Below are 19,468 nucleotides of genomic sequence, written 5' to 3'. Positions count from 1 at the left end.
CATGATGGCAAGCATAATCCATTCACATTGATACATATTTTGTCATACCTTTCCAAGGTGTTGTTTCACATAAGAGTCAAACTGGCCACTGGAACTCATTGTGAGTAGTTAGTAGGTATTCTAATCAGTCCTTCTCTGTTATTAATTCAACCTCCACAGGATCTACAGTATAAAGAAAAAAGGGATATAATAATCAATACAGAAATCAGATGACCAGTCATTTAAATGTAACAGGTAGATTTGCTAATGACTGACAGTATTAAAGTTCTATTGACCAGTCATAGTTTTGGGACGAGTATGGCTCAATAAGGACCAATCTTACTTTCATAGAACCCATATATGGGCCGGTTTCAAGCCGCCTCCAAAAATCACGAAAGTGTGTTTACACATAGCAGAAAAGTCGACTTGACGCCGCCTTTGAAGGCGTCTTGACAACCCCCCGTTTACACATACGGTATGGCGGCCCACAGCAGGTCCACTTGAAAGGGCGCGATATCGAGGTCAATGCAATAGAGCTAGATCATGACGTATCCTAACTATTGCGCATGTGACTCCCGAAAGCCACTCTCAGTCCCCTTTGTGTTTACCAGGGAATTTTGCTCTACAAATTTGAATAGCAATTTTGTTCATAAGAGAAAAGCTCTCAACTATAAAGTAATGTACATTGTACAGTCCTATGTAAAAACATGCTATACAAAAGACTTTATGCATAGCAGTCTTTCAAAAATTTGGAGCAAATTGCCATGCGATACCAGGAAATTTATTCCCTGGTTTACACATACGAGAAGGCGCCATCACGCCGCCTCGAAGGCGACCTCAAACTACCTCCAGAGGTGGACCGAAATCGGGGCGGCTTCAAGGCAGCGTCAGTCCACTTCTGTGTTTAATTTCATTTATTTATTCCACTTTTAATTACAAATAACATAATATACATGATCAAATTAACTATCTAACATAAGGTACACTACAAAATGTAAAAAAGTGAGGAGCCTAAATAAAAAGCAGAGCTTGTAGAAAATTAGGCTCCCATTGGGAAAAAATATAAGTTGTTACTCTGAGCGAAAAAATGTGGAAACGGGATACATGTTTATTACATAGATTGTTTTACACAAAATATATCAAAATGCATCAAGTTACCAGAAAATGATGGAGTAGAAAAAGAATAAAAATAAAAATAGTAAGATAAAATGAAAATAAAATGACCAAAAAGAAAAAGACGGGGGGGGGGGGTGTCAAGTGATAAATAATAGAGTGTTTAAAGGACAATTTCACCCCAACAAAAAGTTGATTTTAATAAAAAGAGAAAACTCCAACAAGCATAATACTGAAATTTCATTAAAATCGGATGTAAAATAAGGAAGTTATTACATTTTTAAATTTCGCTTAATTTCACAAAACATTTATATGCACATCCTGGTCGGTATGCAAATGAGGGGACTGATGACATCACTCACTCACTATTTCTTAAAAATTGTATTTTATTATATGAAATAGTAAATATTCTAATTTTCTCCTAAAGTCCTAATTGTCCTGTGAAACAAAGTTTTATTCCTCCCTGAACGTGTGGCATTACCATTGTTATAATATTTCATGGTTCAGTTAAGTTGGTCCTTGATGTCAAATTGGTAAAAATTGAAATATTGTATAATTCAAACAATAAAAAACAAACGAAAAAGTGAGTGATGGACATCATCAACTCTCTCATTTGCATGTCACTGAGTTGTGCATATAACTGTTTTGTGAAAGATAAGCGAAACTTTAAATTTCATAACTTTCTTATTATACATCCGATTTTGATCAAATTTTCAGCATTATGCTTGTTTAATTTTTCTCTATTTATTTGAATCATCATTTTTCTGGGGTGGACTTGTCCTTTATTAAAGAAAGAAAGAATAGAAAAACATAATTATAATTATTATTTGCAGTCATCATTACGATCCAGCAATTGGTCTCTTTTAAGTCCAAATTTATGATGCTCGGGTATGCGGTTTTAAAATTATGCAACATTTAGTAGTACATGTCAGCCCCAAAAATGCTATACGGGATTCAATTTTCAAAAGCGGAAAAATAAGAAAACGTCTTTGGTATCAGTTTTTTTTTTTTTATTGTTAGAAATGCCATGAAGAATACGTACAGCAAAAATAACCTCTACAAGCTTTAATTATTGAATTAGAACAGAATATATGATTTTATGAATAAATTAGCATATAATTAGTTCATATAGAATGAAGTATATACATGTAAATATATATATTCAGTGAAGTTTAGCTCTACAATCAAGAAGTTAACGTCATTTTTCTACCATCTTGTAAATTTTTGTTGCCATATCAATTTTATCATGATCTTTTGCAGAGAAATGGGGGGAGCATATTCATGCTAATTTATTCATGAGATTATGTTTTTGGCTGCCAACACTCATTTGCATGTTGCACTGTACATGTACCTCTATGACTCCAGCAATGCTGAATGTGGATATGCTGTGTGTGCATGTGTCATGTGATCACGAGAGTGGCTGACTGATGCAAGTACAAAGTGGGGAGATTCAGGCTTTATGCGTGAGGAGGGGAGAGAGCCGGGGGGGGGGGGGGAGCAAAATATGAAATATGGTTGTGTGTATGTTGTGTGTACCTCGTTACTATGTTTTATGCTTATTAATGCTGTATTATTTTTTTTTCTTATGTTTCTTTGTTTTTGATGATCCTTCAATGTCAGGATTTTATACCAATAAACTTGAATTTGTATGATTGTATTACAAGCTGTGTAAGCTTTTTTGTTCAAAGGCTGCAGTAGAGGCGGGTCCAGGATATACCTGCATGAAGGGGGGAGGAGTAAAAAAAGCAGACCCCCCTTAATTTTCTGTTGATAACCTTTTTTTTTTGCTTGTCAATGTTTTCCCTGCGTCCCCCTTAGATTCAGGTGGACCCCCCCTAAAATTTTGGTTGATAACTTTTTTTTCTTTTTTTTTCAGGTGGACCCCCCCCCTAAATTTTTTGGCTTCCGCCACCAATGAAAGGGGGGAGGGTACACGTGTAAAAGCAGCATTTTACATTAAAAATGTTGATAATGGCTCTCAAGGGAATGGGTAGGATGTGCCCCCCCTTGGATCCTCCACTGGTCATGTACAGGGCATGCATTTAAATGGGGGGGGGTGTAACTAACCTCTGGTGTCAAGGGGGCACAGCCAGCCCGTGCCCCCCCCCCCTTTGAGAGGCACAATTAAAATTTGTATGTAAATGCTGTTAAAACTTAAAACACAAGTGTGCCCCCCCCCCCTTTGAAAGTGAGGACTTTTTTTTCTGCTTGTCAGATTTTTTAATTGAAGAAATGTTCTTCATTTTTGGTTGAAGTGGAGGAGCCGTGGTGTAGTGGTTCTGACTCTCGCCTTGTAAACAGAGGGTCGTGTGTTTGAATCCCACCACGGTCTGGCGTCCTTTGGCAAGGCGTTAATCCACACTTTGCCACTCTCGACCCAGGTGCTAAATGGGTACCCGGTAGGATGTGAAAGTCATTGTAGCTTGTCCAGTACTGTGTGCGCCTTACAGGCGACTGACTGGAATACTCCCCAGGGAGTGGAGGATGTGCACACATTGTGTGCGGGAATGACTGATTATTGAATCCGATGACCGGGGTAATAATATATCTGTAAAGCGCTTAGACACGTCGTTCAGATGTATTAAGCACTATATAAAAAAGCGGATTATTATTATTATTATTATTATTATTGAAAACATTTTTTTTTTTGCTTGTCAAATTTTTTCCTTGGGAAAATGTGCCCCCCCCCCCTTGGAAAATCCTAGATCCACCCCTGGTCTCAATACTATATTTGAAAATATATAACCCAATTGCTGTCAAAAAATATATACTGTATTTGAAGAGGGGGCTAACATACCCCCTTTGTCTCCTTTGGCTTCACACCTGATGATTGCACATGACTTGTAATTCTATACATGCAAACACACACCCAACGGCAACGTGCAGTACATGTTCTACCAGTGACCACTGTACTAGCTAGAGACACACAGAGCTCGACCCATTAATTTCACTTCACTGCACAAGTTGAATGCGACATTTCTTATTCATTAGAGGTACGAAAATATCAAACAACAATTTTAAAAGGGTCATTATTAATGCCAGTTCATCCTCGCTCAAACTCAAGAAAAATTATGACTCATTAGTCCGACATCGCTTGAGGGCGATATGCGACACATTTGTGAAGTCGGAAAATGACCATCGCCCGAAGAAAAAACCTTCCTTAATTCATACATTGGCGTCAAGAAAACGTTGCCTGAGAAATAAAAGATAAATAAAGGCCGAACAAAAATTGATAATATTCATGAATTATGCAAACAAAATATCACTTTAAAAAACACAATTTTGCTCACCCGTTTCGTATTTCCAGCATCAAAAGAACTTTTCAAACTCGAAATCATGCTCGCAAAGAAAGAAATATGATGTTTCATCGAATGGCAATGATATGAGAGAGAAAAAAAAAACCGGAAGTCAAATCTCGCGAAACTCGATATTTTCAAGATGGCGACTTTTTCGGGGATGTACGAGTGACAAGATCGTCTCTGTAAATGGATTATTATAAAGGCTTTAAAGTACACAATGTAAGTTTTAAATGTACTAATAATTTTGTGTGTTAACGAGCATGTCTTTTATATTTTAAAAAAAGCTTTAGTGTTATATTAAATTATGTTATTGATCTCACCAATTTAACACGGTGACAGATACGAGAATGTAAATTGAACCGGCTGTGATAGCTAAGTAGTATAGGCCTAGGGAAACCAAAACTAATGTTGTAAATCGGATAAAAAATCAGATCGAAAATCGGATCGGCAGTTAACCTTCTAAAATCAAAAATCAAATCGGCGATGTTTAAAAACAAAGGAATACATCAAAATTTTGTTCGCGGTCGCACGCATCTTCCTGACAAAGTCACAAAGACGAATGCATTGGAATGGAAGTCGCCAACATGCGCGATCGTTTGGAACATGTTTTAAAAGGGTTTTGAGGTGTTAGTGTTTTAAAATAAACCGAGTGATATTTATTAGAAAGATAAACGAATGACGCATCTTCCGAGCAAAGTCGCAAAGGAAAATAAAATGAAATTAATTCTCATAGATCACAAGTTAATGAACGATCGGCGTGACATCTTTTATAAGTATTTTTAGGTGCTAGCGATTAATAGAATTATTGGAATGATCTCTTGATCTCGTAGGACGCATCATCTTAAAGTCACAAGTGCAATTAAAACGTAGTAGAAGTCGCAAGCACGCGCGATGATTCGGAACATGTTATTTAAATGTTTTGAGGAGCTAGCGTTTTCAAATTAATTTATTACTATCTTGAGAAATGAACTTTTGATATCCAAGAAGAAATATAAAAGAAGCATCTCCCGACAAAGTTGCAAAGACAAATAAATTGAAGTTGAAGAGAAGATGTCTATCATCATAAAGGAGGTAAGAGAGTAACAAAATGATTTCCCTCAGTAATACAAACTTTAAGTACGAACTAAAAGTTAACGGCGGGGTCCCCTTTCACCACGAGGTTGAAGAGAAGATGTATATCATCCTAAACGATGTAAGAGAGTAAAGCAATGAGCTCCGTCAGTAGTATGATGGTGGGCCCCAAGTCTGCGCACCTAAGTAACAATTTGAGTTAAGATTTAACATGAATTTCTTCTTATTTCACATAATCTTTTGGTTAATGCTTTTATAGTGTTCCTTATATTATTAAGAGTAAGTGTACCAAATTTCTCATTAAAAAATGAAAGAAAATATAAGATTTTCTTGAAAAAACCTTCAGGCAGTCATTTTCAGATTGAAAAAAAAATGGTACCCCATGTCTGCGCACTCATTCACTTTACACATGATTCAGGAATTTTGATGACAAATGCTGCATTTTGAGGCCGTCACATGAAATGCCCTGAATTCATTATTTTTCCACCATTTTGAGTCAGATTTTTTTATGAATACCTGTCTATGTATTGCATGTGTAAAGTTCGTGCTCGTTGCGTATCTTCTTTTACTAGAATCGTGCAGATACGCAGGTGCGCAGACTTGGGAGACCGCGCAGACATGGGGGAACTGACCATACGATCTTTAAACGTTCACGGCGGCGTCCGCTATCACCACGAGGTTGAAGAGAAGATGTCTATCATCATAAATTAGGTAAGAGAGTAGCGCAGTGATCTCCATCAGTAATACGACCATTAAAAATTTCACGGCGGCGTCCACTATCAGTATCACCACGAGGTTGAAGAGAAGATGTCTATCATCATAAATTAGGTAAGAGAGTAGCGCAGTGATCTCCGTCAGTAATACGACCATTAAAAATTTCACGGCGGCGTCCATCCACTATCACCACGAGGTTGAAGAGAAGATATCTATCCTCGTAAACATCGTCAGAGATAATACTAATTACCGTGTCTTTCTGCCTGATTAATGCGACCTCTAAATAGTTAGCACCTCAAAAAAATCTTGAAATATGTTCTGAACGATCACGCACTGACATGACTGAAACTAGATCTACGCCGATTTTTTCCTTCAAGGGGCATGATCGAAGATCGGGAGGTGATCGCCGATTGTGGTAAAATCGGGTGAATTCGGGAGCCGATTTTAAAATCGGTTAGGGCCTAGGGGGCCTACAGCCTAACAGTTAGGCCCTAGGGCTAGGCTTAAGGCTTAACCAAAACCTGGCTAATTAAGTTTAAGAAAAAAAGTTTAAACTTTAAATTTAAATAAAAATCGGTTATGAAATACCCGGTAAGCAAGTTATGAACGTTTAAAAAGTCTTGACTCTTGACTCTTGTTGTACTTTCTATGGGGATCCTCAAATTGGCAAACGTGCTTCAAAAATAAATGGCTGATTTTGTGGACAACTCTCCATTTGTTTTGTACACAAATTTTCAGATTTGAATGGGGATGATGAGACATCATGATGATGATACTGATACAAGTGATACTGATACTGATAGTATGGCAGTGTATCGTATTGCCGGACACCTTTATTTCAGTGCTTTAAAAATGACAACTAGAGGAAATACAATCAAGAAAAATTCGCACTTGCTATTCCAAATATTATGAAAATTATTAATATGATAAAATTATTTTATATTTACCCCTACCAACCATTTTCTTTGCATCGCACCTGCCGCATACCCCTCCACGAAAAACAATTATTTTCGTGCGCGACAAATTACATCATGATTCCGGACGCGCGCCGGACGGGTAAAGATATCCTTGATTAATGATGTAAGAATAAATTTCTGTGATTTTTTTCTTCTTATATCATATCATGAATAAATTCTAACTTTTTGTTTGCTTTTTTTATATCGAATCTGAGCAGATGTTGGTAATAAATTCGTGTTTGATAACTTAATTTATTTTTTGGTTAGCTGCATGTTTCATGGCACTTTCCAATGCTCGTTCGTATCGTGACGCTCATCAAGTTCTATCGATGCGCAGCCGATCGTCGACGGCTCTATACTCACGGTAAACCTCGCGCACGGTACCTTGAGAACTAGCCGTCGACGATCACCCACAATACACCTCACCTCATCATTCGATCGAAGAAGCCGACGAGATTGAAATTCGGCAAATCAGGCCCATATTTCCGTTAGAAAATATATCAATTCATTAAATTGTTAATGCAAAACTATGTAATATGATATTTTAAGCATTTTCTGTCATTTTACAGATAAATAAGGTAGAAATTTGATTTTTTCGCCTTGTTTTTGCAATCTTGTTCTATGTATTGATCTGTGAAAATGAATTGCGGAAGTCTTACGGTACGAAATTGTTTTCGAACGCATTTATATGCGCGTCCGGAATCACAATAGTGTCCGGTAATACAATACGTGACTATATAGGGTGTGGAAACGACCCACAACGAACAACAACTACAACAACAACTACCGGCATGACCGGTACTGAGACTGAGTGTCACTGATAGTACTGATAGTAAAAATAAAAATGTCAGAAATTGTTAAATAAATCCCAAGAAACGACGGTTATTCATGTCTACTGACTGTAGGTCTAGATCTCCATTAAAAACCGGGCATCAACAACTCTTGCCTGTACTTACATGTGGATCTGTACCTTGAAAGGCGAACAGCAAGAGGAGCTAACATAAAAATAAATGATCTCTGATGCACTGTCTATCTTGTAATTGTATATGTGTACGGTACGGTACGTACAAAACATTAACAACAAGGCTGAGCTGAGCAGCTGATTTTGAAGCTAACCAATAATACTGGATTGGATCTGGACATGTACTACGTGGTCAATTTAAGATAATCTTAATGATCAACTGAGAAAGGAAGAAAAGCACTGTACAGTCAGTCCGCAAGCCCTGAAAAAGTAGCTTCTTTTATCCAAGTGATATTCATGACAAGAGGGTTTTTGCATAGTTAATGAGCTTGGTGCGAACCAAAACACCTCTTTTTATTTGGCCATTGCTGCTCTAAATATTGACCAAATTTCATGTTTTTGGTATCTTTGTAAAGAAGAAGAATCATTCTTTTAGGTCATGTGTTTGGATTTTTAAAAGAATGTTGTAATATAGGAAAAACTTTTGATCTAAAACATGAAACAAAATATTTTTTTTTCATGCAACAAAAGTTGTTGTTTTCACACTTAATTTCTGTTTGGGCACAAATGATTTTTGAATCATGATAAAGCTGAAGATCTAAGCTTTAATATGATATAATTTTTATAAGAAGATGTATTTTAGATGGGTCAGCAGCCAGCTTTTCATAGGCCAAGTACATTTTGCAGCTCAAAAACAAGAATACTGCGCTCTGATTGGTCATACAGACCACACACCCACGCAAATTCCAATGTTCCCCACACTGGGCCTCTGCAAGGTCACACTCACCATGTGGTAATCTCTTCAAATTACCCGCGCCTGTTTGTTTTGAAAACAGTATTCAGCCAATCAGAACTCTGGATTTTATGTTACTCAGAAATTTCAGAAATCTCGTCTTGCATCTTGATGGAAATAACTGGCTGCTGACCCATCTAAAAGATGCCACATATCAAGAGTGACATTGTAAGAAAGTATAGAGTTTGAGCTTTATGATGATATAAATAATGTTGGTGCCTAAAACACAAAATGTTGCACAATTTGCAAGTGAAAACAGAGGAAGAAAATTCTGTTTGATGCATCTTTTCAGGTAAAAAATTCACTTATTTATCAAAATATTTCATTCAAAAGAAATGACCAATATAAAAGGGTAACATTTACTCTTGCCCATGGTACAAAAATAATCAATATTACTCAAGGTGAAAGTGGTTAAATTCTTTGAGAAAGAAAGTCTCACAATTCACGAGATTTTGCAGGGACATGAATTCAGCCACGAGAGGACTTGGATAAATCTTGCTCATTTGCTCATTAACACAGGGGCTTGCGGACTGACTGTGTAGCGATGTTCCCATTAAGTCATCACTGCCGGGGGATTGCCGGGTTTATATTAGATTGCTCAATCCACATTTTATAGATTAACGTTTTACAATCAGGATGCTTCCCCCGTAAGGAGAAGGATCAAAGGAAGGGGGAAAGAGAAGGGGAAGAGAGGGAGCCGAGAGCCAGCAAAAGGGATCAGGGAGAAGGAAAAGACAATAAGGAAGAGAGCTAAAAGAGAAGGACATGAGGGAGAGAGAGGGGGGAGGGGGGGCGGGGGCGGGGCCGGGGGGAACAAGAGAGAGTGAATTAGGAAGGTAGAAAGAGGAGAACAAGAAGAAAGAGTGTTAAAGGAAAGAAAGCAAATGGAAAGGAAATAAATCAATCAATTTAAAAACGGGACATCGAATATACCTCTACAAAGTATGGTGACCGCGCTTTTTCTTCAATCGCCTCTCATTTCCCTTTGGAATAAGATACCATCTTACATAATGCCAAGTCTGTGAATCAGTTCAAAAATTAACCAACCTGTTTAATAGATGACTCACAGTTGTGGGTCGGTCAACTGGAGGTGCACAGCACACCAGTTATGATTTTTTTATTATTAGTATAGTTGCATTAGCTTTGTCATTTTCCCCTGCCACGTTTTTTGTATATCCCAAGTACAACCTATAAACAGAGAACAGGACGCTTAGAAACACCAGTATGATCATAAGCGCCTTATAAAATAATGTTATGTATTATCATTATTATTATATTTCATGCCCCTAGCTGCATGGTTTCGTTCCTTTTCTCCCCTTTTTTTCTCTCCCCCTTTTTTTGCTGCTGTTGTCAATTAAGCAGCGGGGTTCCGCTGAATACAGGGAGCCCCCCCCCCCCCCCCCCCCCGTCTATACGGCCATGCAGTGCTCACTGAGTTTGCCGGGAGGCGAGAGGCCCTTGGATAGGCATCATCCTGTCCATGATTACAACAAGTATAATAAAAGGTATAGGATTAAGAATAACAAATTTTTTAACTCGCGCTAATTCGTGCTTGCATTTTGATCACAGAAAAAAGAGATACGCATTTTCTTCATTAATCCCGTCAAACAGTTTAAAGTGATTGGTTATAACATTAATTGGTTTGACTTTAAAAAAATCTGAGCTAGAAGGTCACACTTGTCACCTGTGTCTGTGATATGTTATAAAAATGAAGCCCAGAAAAAATCGCGTTCAAAAATAATTATTTAGTGCTTCAAAAATTGAAATATAAAGTGACCGGAAACACCATCTTAATTTCATCCCATACACTTATGTGTACTATTTAGGCGTCTATAAGACGCCTATTTACAAAATCGGGGTTTGTCTTGTAGTTTTAGCTTTTCATTCTCAATAATGGTTGTTTTCAGGGTTTATTAGTTCTTAATACATGCACTTGTACACATGTTTCATCTTGGATTGAGAATTTTTTTTTAATCGGCTGCCTACAAAGTTAAACAATACCTTTAAATCAATCATTTTATTATGTCAATAATATACGGAGCCTTTAAAGGCCATCGACTTGACGAGATACTTTATTTTGCCATGTCAATATAATAGCCTTAAATGACGACATGGCGAGATACGTTATCTAGCCAAGTCGACTTAAAAGTTATATGTCGACATGGCGAGATACATTATCATTATGTGCACATCACGGTTGGTATATGTAAATCAGGGAACTCATGACGTCACACACTCACTATTACTTTTGTACTTCATCATCATCCGTTAAAGTACAGTCCACCAGGTTGGTGTATCATCGTACTTGTATAATTATGAAAAAAAAAAAAATTGGATTTTCTGCACCTCAGCCTTGAAGCTGGCTACTGAAGTGCAGTTAACTGTAATGGCAGGGAGAATATTCCACAGTCTAATGGCATCAGGAATAAAAGTTTTCTGATAAGTAACAGTGCGAGCATGTGGGACGTGTAACCTCATCTGATGACCACGAAGCGAGGTGGAAGTAGCAGCCTGGTTGAAGTACTGAACCGTTGGTACATCAGCAATTGTGTTTACCAAGCGATAAACCATCACCACCTTGAACTGGGCTCTTCTCTCTTCAAGGGTGGGCCACTGTATCTGTCGTAGCATATCGGTGAGACTACTAGTGCGATGATGGTCTCCCATGGTGAATCTAGCATATCGTCGCTGCACCATTTCCAGCTTCCGGCCGGGTGTTACCTTGGTGAAGGGGTCCCACACTTCACATCCATATTCCAGGACAGGTCTGAGGAGAGATTTGTAACATAGAACCTTGACGCTTCTTGGGCATGAGTGCAGGTTACGTTGCAAGAAGGCACGTGTAGAGTTGGCCTTCTTGGTGACCATGCTAATATGGTGGTTCCACTTCATGTTCTGATGAATATGAACACCAAGGTATTTTGCAGAGCTGACCTTTTGTAAAGGTTGATCATGAATGGAGTATGTCATGTTTAGTGGATTCCGCTTGTTGGTTACTTCATTGTATATATATAGTCAAAATGTAGTCAAAAGATATATATATATAGAAATAGTCTGCTATATATAATGTAATAAAATACAATATAATAATATATAAAATACTTTAATTTTCTCCACATTGTCATGTGAAACAAAGTTTTGTTCATCCCTGAACATGTGGAATATTGTTGTTTTAACATTTTTTGGTTCTGTCAAATTGGTAATTTATAGACCTATATGTAATGTAAAAATGAAATAAAGAATAAAAAAAATAATAATGAGTGTGGGACATCATCTACTCTCTCATTTGCATATCACTGAGTTAGGCATATACGGTAACTGTTTCGTGAAAAGTAAGCCAAACTTTATAACGTCGTAATTTCATTATTTCAAATCCGATTTTGATGAAAGTTTCAACGTTTTGCCCTTTTTTCTCTCTCTCTATTGATTCAGCTATACTGTTCATTTTTTTCTTGGGTGGATATAACCTATAAGTAACCGGGTTTTTTTTAACAGTCTTGAGCCCCCTGCCCCCCCCCCCCCAAAAAAAAAAAAAAAACAACAACAACGAAGAAGTACATGGTGTATCGGGCAAAATAACATTTCTTTAAAAAAATCTTTCTAAAGTTGATATTAAATTTACTTGAAAATACAATTGAACGGTTTTTTTTCTAAAACAATATACATATAGGCCTATTTCACTTCCCTGAGCCTTTCCCCCATCTGAGATACGCTAGAAATGATTGATACCAACTTATACACTGTTAGAAAATTTATCCTTAAAATAAAAGAAGTTCCTGCAACAGAGTCTCGAGAACACCTGTAATCTACCAGATTGCGTAATCTTACAGGAAATTGGTATTTGCTGGTGTATGGAATCTTAAAAATTTCCTTAAATAAAACACCCTTTTCACCTTTTTAAACAGACCTGTTCTGTTAAATTGCAGAAAAAATTCCTGTTTCATGAATTTACAGAATGATTCTGTTATTGCTTTTTGCAAAATCTTCTTTTTTCTGTAAAATAAGGTTTTTTTTTAAACAGTGTATAGAGATGGGCATGTCGCCGGCTCTGATACCGTATAAAAGTGGGATTTTGCGAAGCCCCGCCCCCCCCTATTTGCGGCGCAAAAAAAGGGAATGAGAAGAGCAGCATAAGATTAAGAAGAGGAGGAAGAAAATTCAACATTGAAACAAGGGGAGGGTAATAATTGGAAAAAGAATTAAAGCTTTCTGTTAATTAATTATACAAATGTAAAATTAATCGTTCGTGCTTTAATTGCTCTCGCAGTGTTGATTGTTGAAAGAGAAAATAATCTATAATCAGGTTTAAAATATTCCGTTGTCAAGACAATATTTGACAATTTTTTTCTGCTGGAGATCTTCTTTAAGCGAGATAAGCAAGGTCCGCGGAAACGGGAGGGGGCTGGGTGGGCTTAATTAAGCCCCACTCCCCCCCCAAAAAAAAAAAAAACTGTGTACAAATCTGATTGAATACTTGCATGGTCTGACCCCTCCCCCACTTTTAATTGGCCCAGTCCTCCCTCTCCCCCTACTTTCAAAACTATCCCGCGAGCTGTTCATGATTACAAAGTAAAAGAAAAAAAAATCAACTCTTGCTACCTGCTTGCATTGTCTGATCATTGGTGAAATAATATGTACAGCCCTATACCCGTTTTATAGGGGCCGCGGAACGGTTTTCAAAGTGGAGGGAGGGGGGCTGACCATGCAAAAAATCACAATCATATGGTAATTTTTTACGTTTTTGCACACGGTTCATTTTGGAAAAAAGTGGGGGGGGGGCTGAAGCCCCCCCCCCCCCCCGCGGCACCTGTTTTAATGTCACTGTCAGTATATCAAACAATTAAAAAATCAGCTCGCGCTCGCATTGATACGCATTGTTCAGTTCAATTATAGTTTTATTTTTCCTCGTTTCCAACAACAATAAATAAAACGATGTATGCAATATAAAATTTCATTTTTAATTTAATTGAAAACGAAAATTAATATACGTAGGCCCTACTCATATTGCAACCCCAAAACTAATGTTTCGCTGGAAATGGTTTATAATATACAACAAAAATAACCAGCTCAAAATTCCTAATTTTCAAGCAAACTATAGTGCAATGATAAATTGTCCACATTGGCTCGTGATGTGCGTGTTCTCAATACAGGCCTATTCATTTGTAAGAAGTTAGGATAAGCATGATACAGTCTTTAAAAGGATGGTCCGGGCTGAAAGTCTGTCTTGGTAGCTAAATAAATAGAGTAGAATTCACTGAGCAAAATGCCGAAAATTTCATCAAAATCGGATAACAAATAACAAAGTTATTGAATTTTAAAGTTTAGCAATATTTTGTGAAAACAGTCATCATGAATATTCATTAGGTGGGCTGATGATGATGTCACATCCCCACTTGTTTTTTTTTTGTATTTTGTTATATGAACTTAAGTTTATTCAAAATTTTTCCTCAAAAAACTAGAAAAATTGATTTAGTGCATTAGATATTTATTGCTCCAACTTATTTCATTATAAGGGAGACATATTATTCACACAAGTATGAAATAATGAAAAAATCAGTATGATTTTATGTCATAACGTAAGAAAACGGAAAGTGGGGATGTGACATCATCAGCCCACCTAATGAATATTCATGACGACTGTTATCACAAAATATTGCTAAACTTTAAACTTCAATAATTTTAGTATTTGTTATCTGATTTTGATGAAATTTTCGGCATTTTGCTCAGTGATTTCTACTCTAAGATATAAATATTTTCAGCCCGGAGCATTCCTTTAACTAGGTCTATAGACCTACCCACGGGGGGCAAATTTAGTTGGAGGATATTTCGTCCGCGAAAAAATGTGACAATCCCCCCCCCAAAAAAAAAAAGGTCTCCAACCACAAATAAAGGATTTTTTACACACACAAAATTTGACAAGCAAAAAAAAAGAAGGTCTCCAACCACAAATAAAGGATTTCTTACCACAAAAAAAATTTAAAGCAAAAAAAAAAGGGTCTTCAACCAAAAAAAGGATTTCTTACCAGAACAAAATTTGCCAAGCAAAAAACAAACAAAAAACAAACAAACAAGGTCTTAATCCTAACTAGGCCGGGCTTTTTTGGCTGTTCTGTGGCCGGGGGGGGGGGAGGGTTGATTCAACCCCCCCCCCCCCCCTGAGATCTTGGCCGCCGATCGCGCGAGCGCCGCAAAAATTTGCACGCTGGTAGTGTGCGATGTAATCTACAAGGCTGTATGGTAAAATTTTCCAAAATAATGAGATTTTATTTTATATGAATTAATTATGCTAATTTATGCGTAAATCATACTCTTTGCTCTAATTCACTAAATAAAGCTCCTAGAATGCTAATTTTTGGTAAATATATATTCTTAGTAGCATTCTTAACAATGGCAATTGAAAAAAACTTTGGTTTAGAAATCAATTTCTTATGTATTTTATTGTTTTATGAATTTCTTATGTATTTCATTGTTTTTCAACTTTTTTTTCCTTGTTTTTTTTCACCAGATTTATTGCACAACCTTTTTGAAGCATAATCATGCTAAAATAAATTGCTTTCAGCTGTTTAAAGTAAAAATAATCATATCTTTATGAATAAGATGAGAAAACTCAATTTGCATTGACTTTGTACACAAAATCACGTTTTGGAACAATTTTTGGTCTGACATGCACTTACAAAATGTTGCGTAATTTCGGAACCGCGTACCCGGGCATCGTAAATTTGGTCTCAAAAGATACGCGAGACTTAAAAGTATAAACTCTGCGAGTGGCGCGGTCAGAAAATTTCGCGCGGCAGAATGATCGCAGCAAATGTTGAGGGGGGGGGTTGATTCAACCCCCCGGCCATTTTAGGGTTAAGGTTAAAAAGAGGGGATACACGTCTGTTTTTATTGCATTTTTACATTACAAATTATTAATTTGGCTTCTCAAAAGGGGGGGCAGTGGTGACTCATCAGGGGGGCAGGGATACGTCCCCTGCATGAGTTGTGACTCGTCAGGGGGGGGGGGCAGTCTGCCCCCCTCCCCCCCCCCTTAGGTACGTAGTGGACCTACCCTCTCAAGGCCACCCAAAAGACAAATCAAAACAATCAGCTTCAAATAATTATAGAAATGAGGATGAAAATATTTCTACACACTTCGCACCGAGTGTGCGCTGTCATGGTTTCAAAATTATATGCCCCTTCAAGATTTTGTTTAATGACCCCGCAAAACTGACAGTGTTCCAGCGCGCCTGATCACTTCATTTTTTTTCAAATATAGGTTCACAAAACAAACCCGTATAGCAGTCACAACTTTTGACCAAGTGCCAGAACGCCAGCTCCACCCACGGAAATTATTTCCGTGGCTCCAACCAGCCCAACAATGCAAAATGAAATAAAATAAAATAAAATGGGACTATCACTCCAAGAACGATAGATACTTGAACTGAGATATTCAATTCAACATCTATTCATTTAGCCACCCCCGGGGGGGGGGGGTACTCGACCACAAAAGTGGTAGATAACGAGAGACAAAAAAACGGGGTCTCTAGCTGGAGCGGGTTTATTGTAAAAAGGAGGCCCCTATATAGCTAGCTCGGCACGGGCCTCGGAACTACAAATGTTTGTGAAAACGGGGGTCTTTGGAACGGGTCACCTGCGTGGTCATCCTCCTAGTTTTAGTTTCCCTTCCTCATTGTCGCAGTCACTCTTGTCGCAGTCGCTCTCATGTACGCCGACGACTTAATTCCATAGTGTCCGAGACTGCCAATGACAACCAGATTTTAATAGACTTAGTGTATACTGTGACAAATGGGACTTAAATATAAATGCCGAAAAGACTAAAATAATGATTTTTAATAAATCTGGCAGAATGATTGAAAAATATAATTTTTTTATTAAGGACACGCAAATAGGAATTACGGACACTTACAAATACTTAGGAACTATTTTTAAACCGTCTGGAACCTTTTCCGCTGCAGTCAACGGGGGCGGATCCAGCTTTTTATAAAGGGGGGGGGTTGGGGTGGTATGCGAGGGAGCGTAGCGACCGAGTCCAAGCGAGCGGAGCGAGCGAGGGGGGAGGGTGTGGGAGGGGGGTGTCCCCCCTTCCCACAGTAGGGAAAATTTTTGAAAATCTGTGTGTGAAAATGGCGTTTTCTTGCATAATAATAATAATAATAATAATAAATGAAATAAATACATAGAAATAGAATAAAATAAAATTACAAGTTTAAAAAAAACATAAGATTTAAAAAAATGGTCCCCGGATTTTTTTTTTTTGGGGGGGTTGCAACCCCCCCAACCCCCCCTCTAGATCCGCTTCTGGTCAAGCATAAGAGCATTTGGTATTTAAAGCTAAGAAAGCAATTTTTAGTGTAAATGATATATTCCCCCAAAATAGACTGTCTTTAATAGAAAACTTTAAAAAATTCGATGCTTGCATTAAACCAATTCTTTTGTATAATTCCGAAGTTTGGGGGTTAGAAAAGATTTTACATTTTCGAAAAAGAATAGAAAAATATTATATGACTAATTTTGTACCAGAAAATATTCAATTAAGATTAATAGAATACACCCTTGGTTTAAACAAAAGTGCGGTAAATGGTAAATAATGCAGTCCTATCAGAAACTGGTCGCCATCTAATGTCACTATTCTGTTATAAAATCTGTTATTAGATTCTGGTATCACATCATCGAAGCCCCAGACACAAGTATTATTAAAATGACATATATGGATGGATTAGACAATAAAACAACTCTCACAAAAAATATGGAAAAACTTTTTGATGTAGCAGGATTTACACATGTATGGGAAAATCAGAATACATTTTTGGTAAAATGTCTAGAAAGAGCATTAATTGACAAATTTGAAGAGAGATATATAAAATATTGGAAAGAAAGTCTTGACGAAAATAGTGAATACAACAAGAAACTCAAAGTATACAATAAATTAAAATATAATTATGAATTGGAAAATTATTTACTCTTGGATATCGACAAAAAGGACATTACAACCTTCATCAAACTCAGAATAAGCGATAATAAATTAATGATCGAACAAGAGAGACATTAACAGATACCAGTAGAAAATAGGCTCTGTCCTTTTTGTCATCTTGATGTTGAAGATGAATATCACTTTATTACCCAATGCATCTGGATAATCCCCGTACCAACCTGTTTGCCAAGATAAAAGAATACCTGATTTTATTAGATACAATGATGTTGAAAAAGTTAAGTTTTTGTTAGCGCCCAAAGAAACGAATATAATTAAGATATGCATCACTGGAATAAATAAAATGTATGAATTGCGATCCAATTAGTATATCAATAGCATGGCCTCAAATTAAAGCAATAACAAATATTTCACAAATTATATGACAATTTTGCAGTCGATAAATTAGAACGACGTACAATTATTGTTTCGATAAGAATAATTATGCCCTGATGAAACAGTTCCTGACAGCATATAGTTGATTTTTTCCTACATTTGATTTGCTTTGTTGTGTTTTTCTTTTTGTTTTCGTTTCGTTTAATTTGTGACTCTGTTTATTGTTAGAAATGTTAATTTATCATTGTAACTTACGTTCGATAATTTGTAAACAATAATCGTGCATTTTATTTTGATTGTAATCCTTTATGTTTGGATTTGAAATCAATAAAATAAACTTGAAACTTGTTCGAGTTGTGAACCAAATTTATCCCCCGTTCTCTCACTCCTCTCCATTGTAACGACGAGGGAATTATACATTGATCTTTACTACATTACCATATATCAAATTGGCAAAAGGATCGAGTCAGCGAAAAAAATAATAATCTGCTAGTTTTCTGTCTTCAGACTCAGCTCAGACCCAAATGAGATTTAATATGATTTGTAAATAAATAATTTTTATCTGCTCTAATATAATGAATAAAACAGGCATAAAATATGTTGATCAAATTATATCGATAAATATAATGAACAATGTTTTCGTCGAAACCTTCCAAATGCTTATGAAAGGAATTCAAACTCACAATTTTCTGGCCACTCCAGATCAATCTGGCATGAAAACAAAACTAACTTTAGACTGTGACGTCATCCACTTTAATAAATGGAGGCGTAGATGTATGAGGTGATTTGGTAGGCACTTATGATCCAAGTTTGAAAGGAGACTCGTAAAATGACGTCAGTCTCGCCGATGAATATTCATTAGATCGTGGTCGTGCGTGTTCAATACACACTGCGTGCAGGCATGCAGATAGTTATATGCGAGGAACTTTGGCTCCAGAGACAAGTTGTCAAATAACGTGTGTGTGTGTGCGTGTGTGTACCATCGGCTGGTAGTATGCCATGCTGTCTAAGACTTCAAACGCGTCGGAGAGAGTGCATGGCAATTCGGTAAAACGAAGTTTCCGATATAAAGAGATAATAAAATAACACTATGTACAGTAGGCCCGGGGGGGGGGGGGCCACTTATATTGACGAGTGGATACCATGCGCGACCAAAAAAACACGTAAAAAGGATGTCTTTTTCAAGAGAGGGCACGTTACGTACGTAACGTGATAAGGGTGTAAAAAACACAAAAATATTGAAAAAAGGGTATCTATTTCCAGTACGTTGAGAGG

At 37.1% G+C, this 19,468-nt stretch overlaps 1 protein-coding gene across 2 annotated transcripts in view; it reads right to left on the bottom strand.

Moving 5' to 3' along the window:
* LOC129283200 (tumor susceptibility gene 101 protein-like) overlaps nucleotides 1–8,357 on the bottom strand; it is a 28,167-nt gene extending 19,810 nt beyond the window's left edge. The window contains exons 1-2 of one of the 2 annotated variants that reach the window (XM_064115065.1): nucleotides 8,089–8,357; nucleotides 49–162 (exon numbers count right to left, since the gene is read on the bottom strand). In XM_064115065.1, the coding sequence (XP_063971135.1) occupies nucleotides 49–99 (51 nt within the window). In that variant the 5' untranslated portion in view covers nucleotides 100–162; nucleotides 8,089–8,357. Of the gene's footprint in view, nucleotides 1–48; nucleotides 163–4,382; nucleotides 4,572–8,088 lie in introns of those variants that run through there. The other variant, XM_064115066.1, reaches the window with a different exon arrangement.
* Nucleotides 8,358–19,468: the final 11,111 nt, after the last annotated feature.

The sequence above is a fragment of the Lytechinus pictus genome, unplaced genomic scaffold (assembly GCF_037042905.1).
Source record: "Lytechinus pictus isolate F3 Inbred unplaced genomic scaffold, Lp3.0 scaffold_20, whole genome shotgun sequence".
Lineage (NCBI taxonomy): Eukaryota > Metazoa > Echinodermata > Echinoidea > Temnopleuroida > Toxopneustidae > Lytechinus > Lytechinus pictus.
The sequence above is the reverse complement of the archived record's forward strand: the minus strand, read 5'-3'. Positions and strand labels throughout refer to the sequence as shown.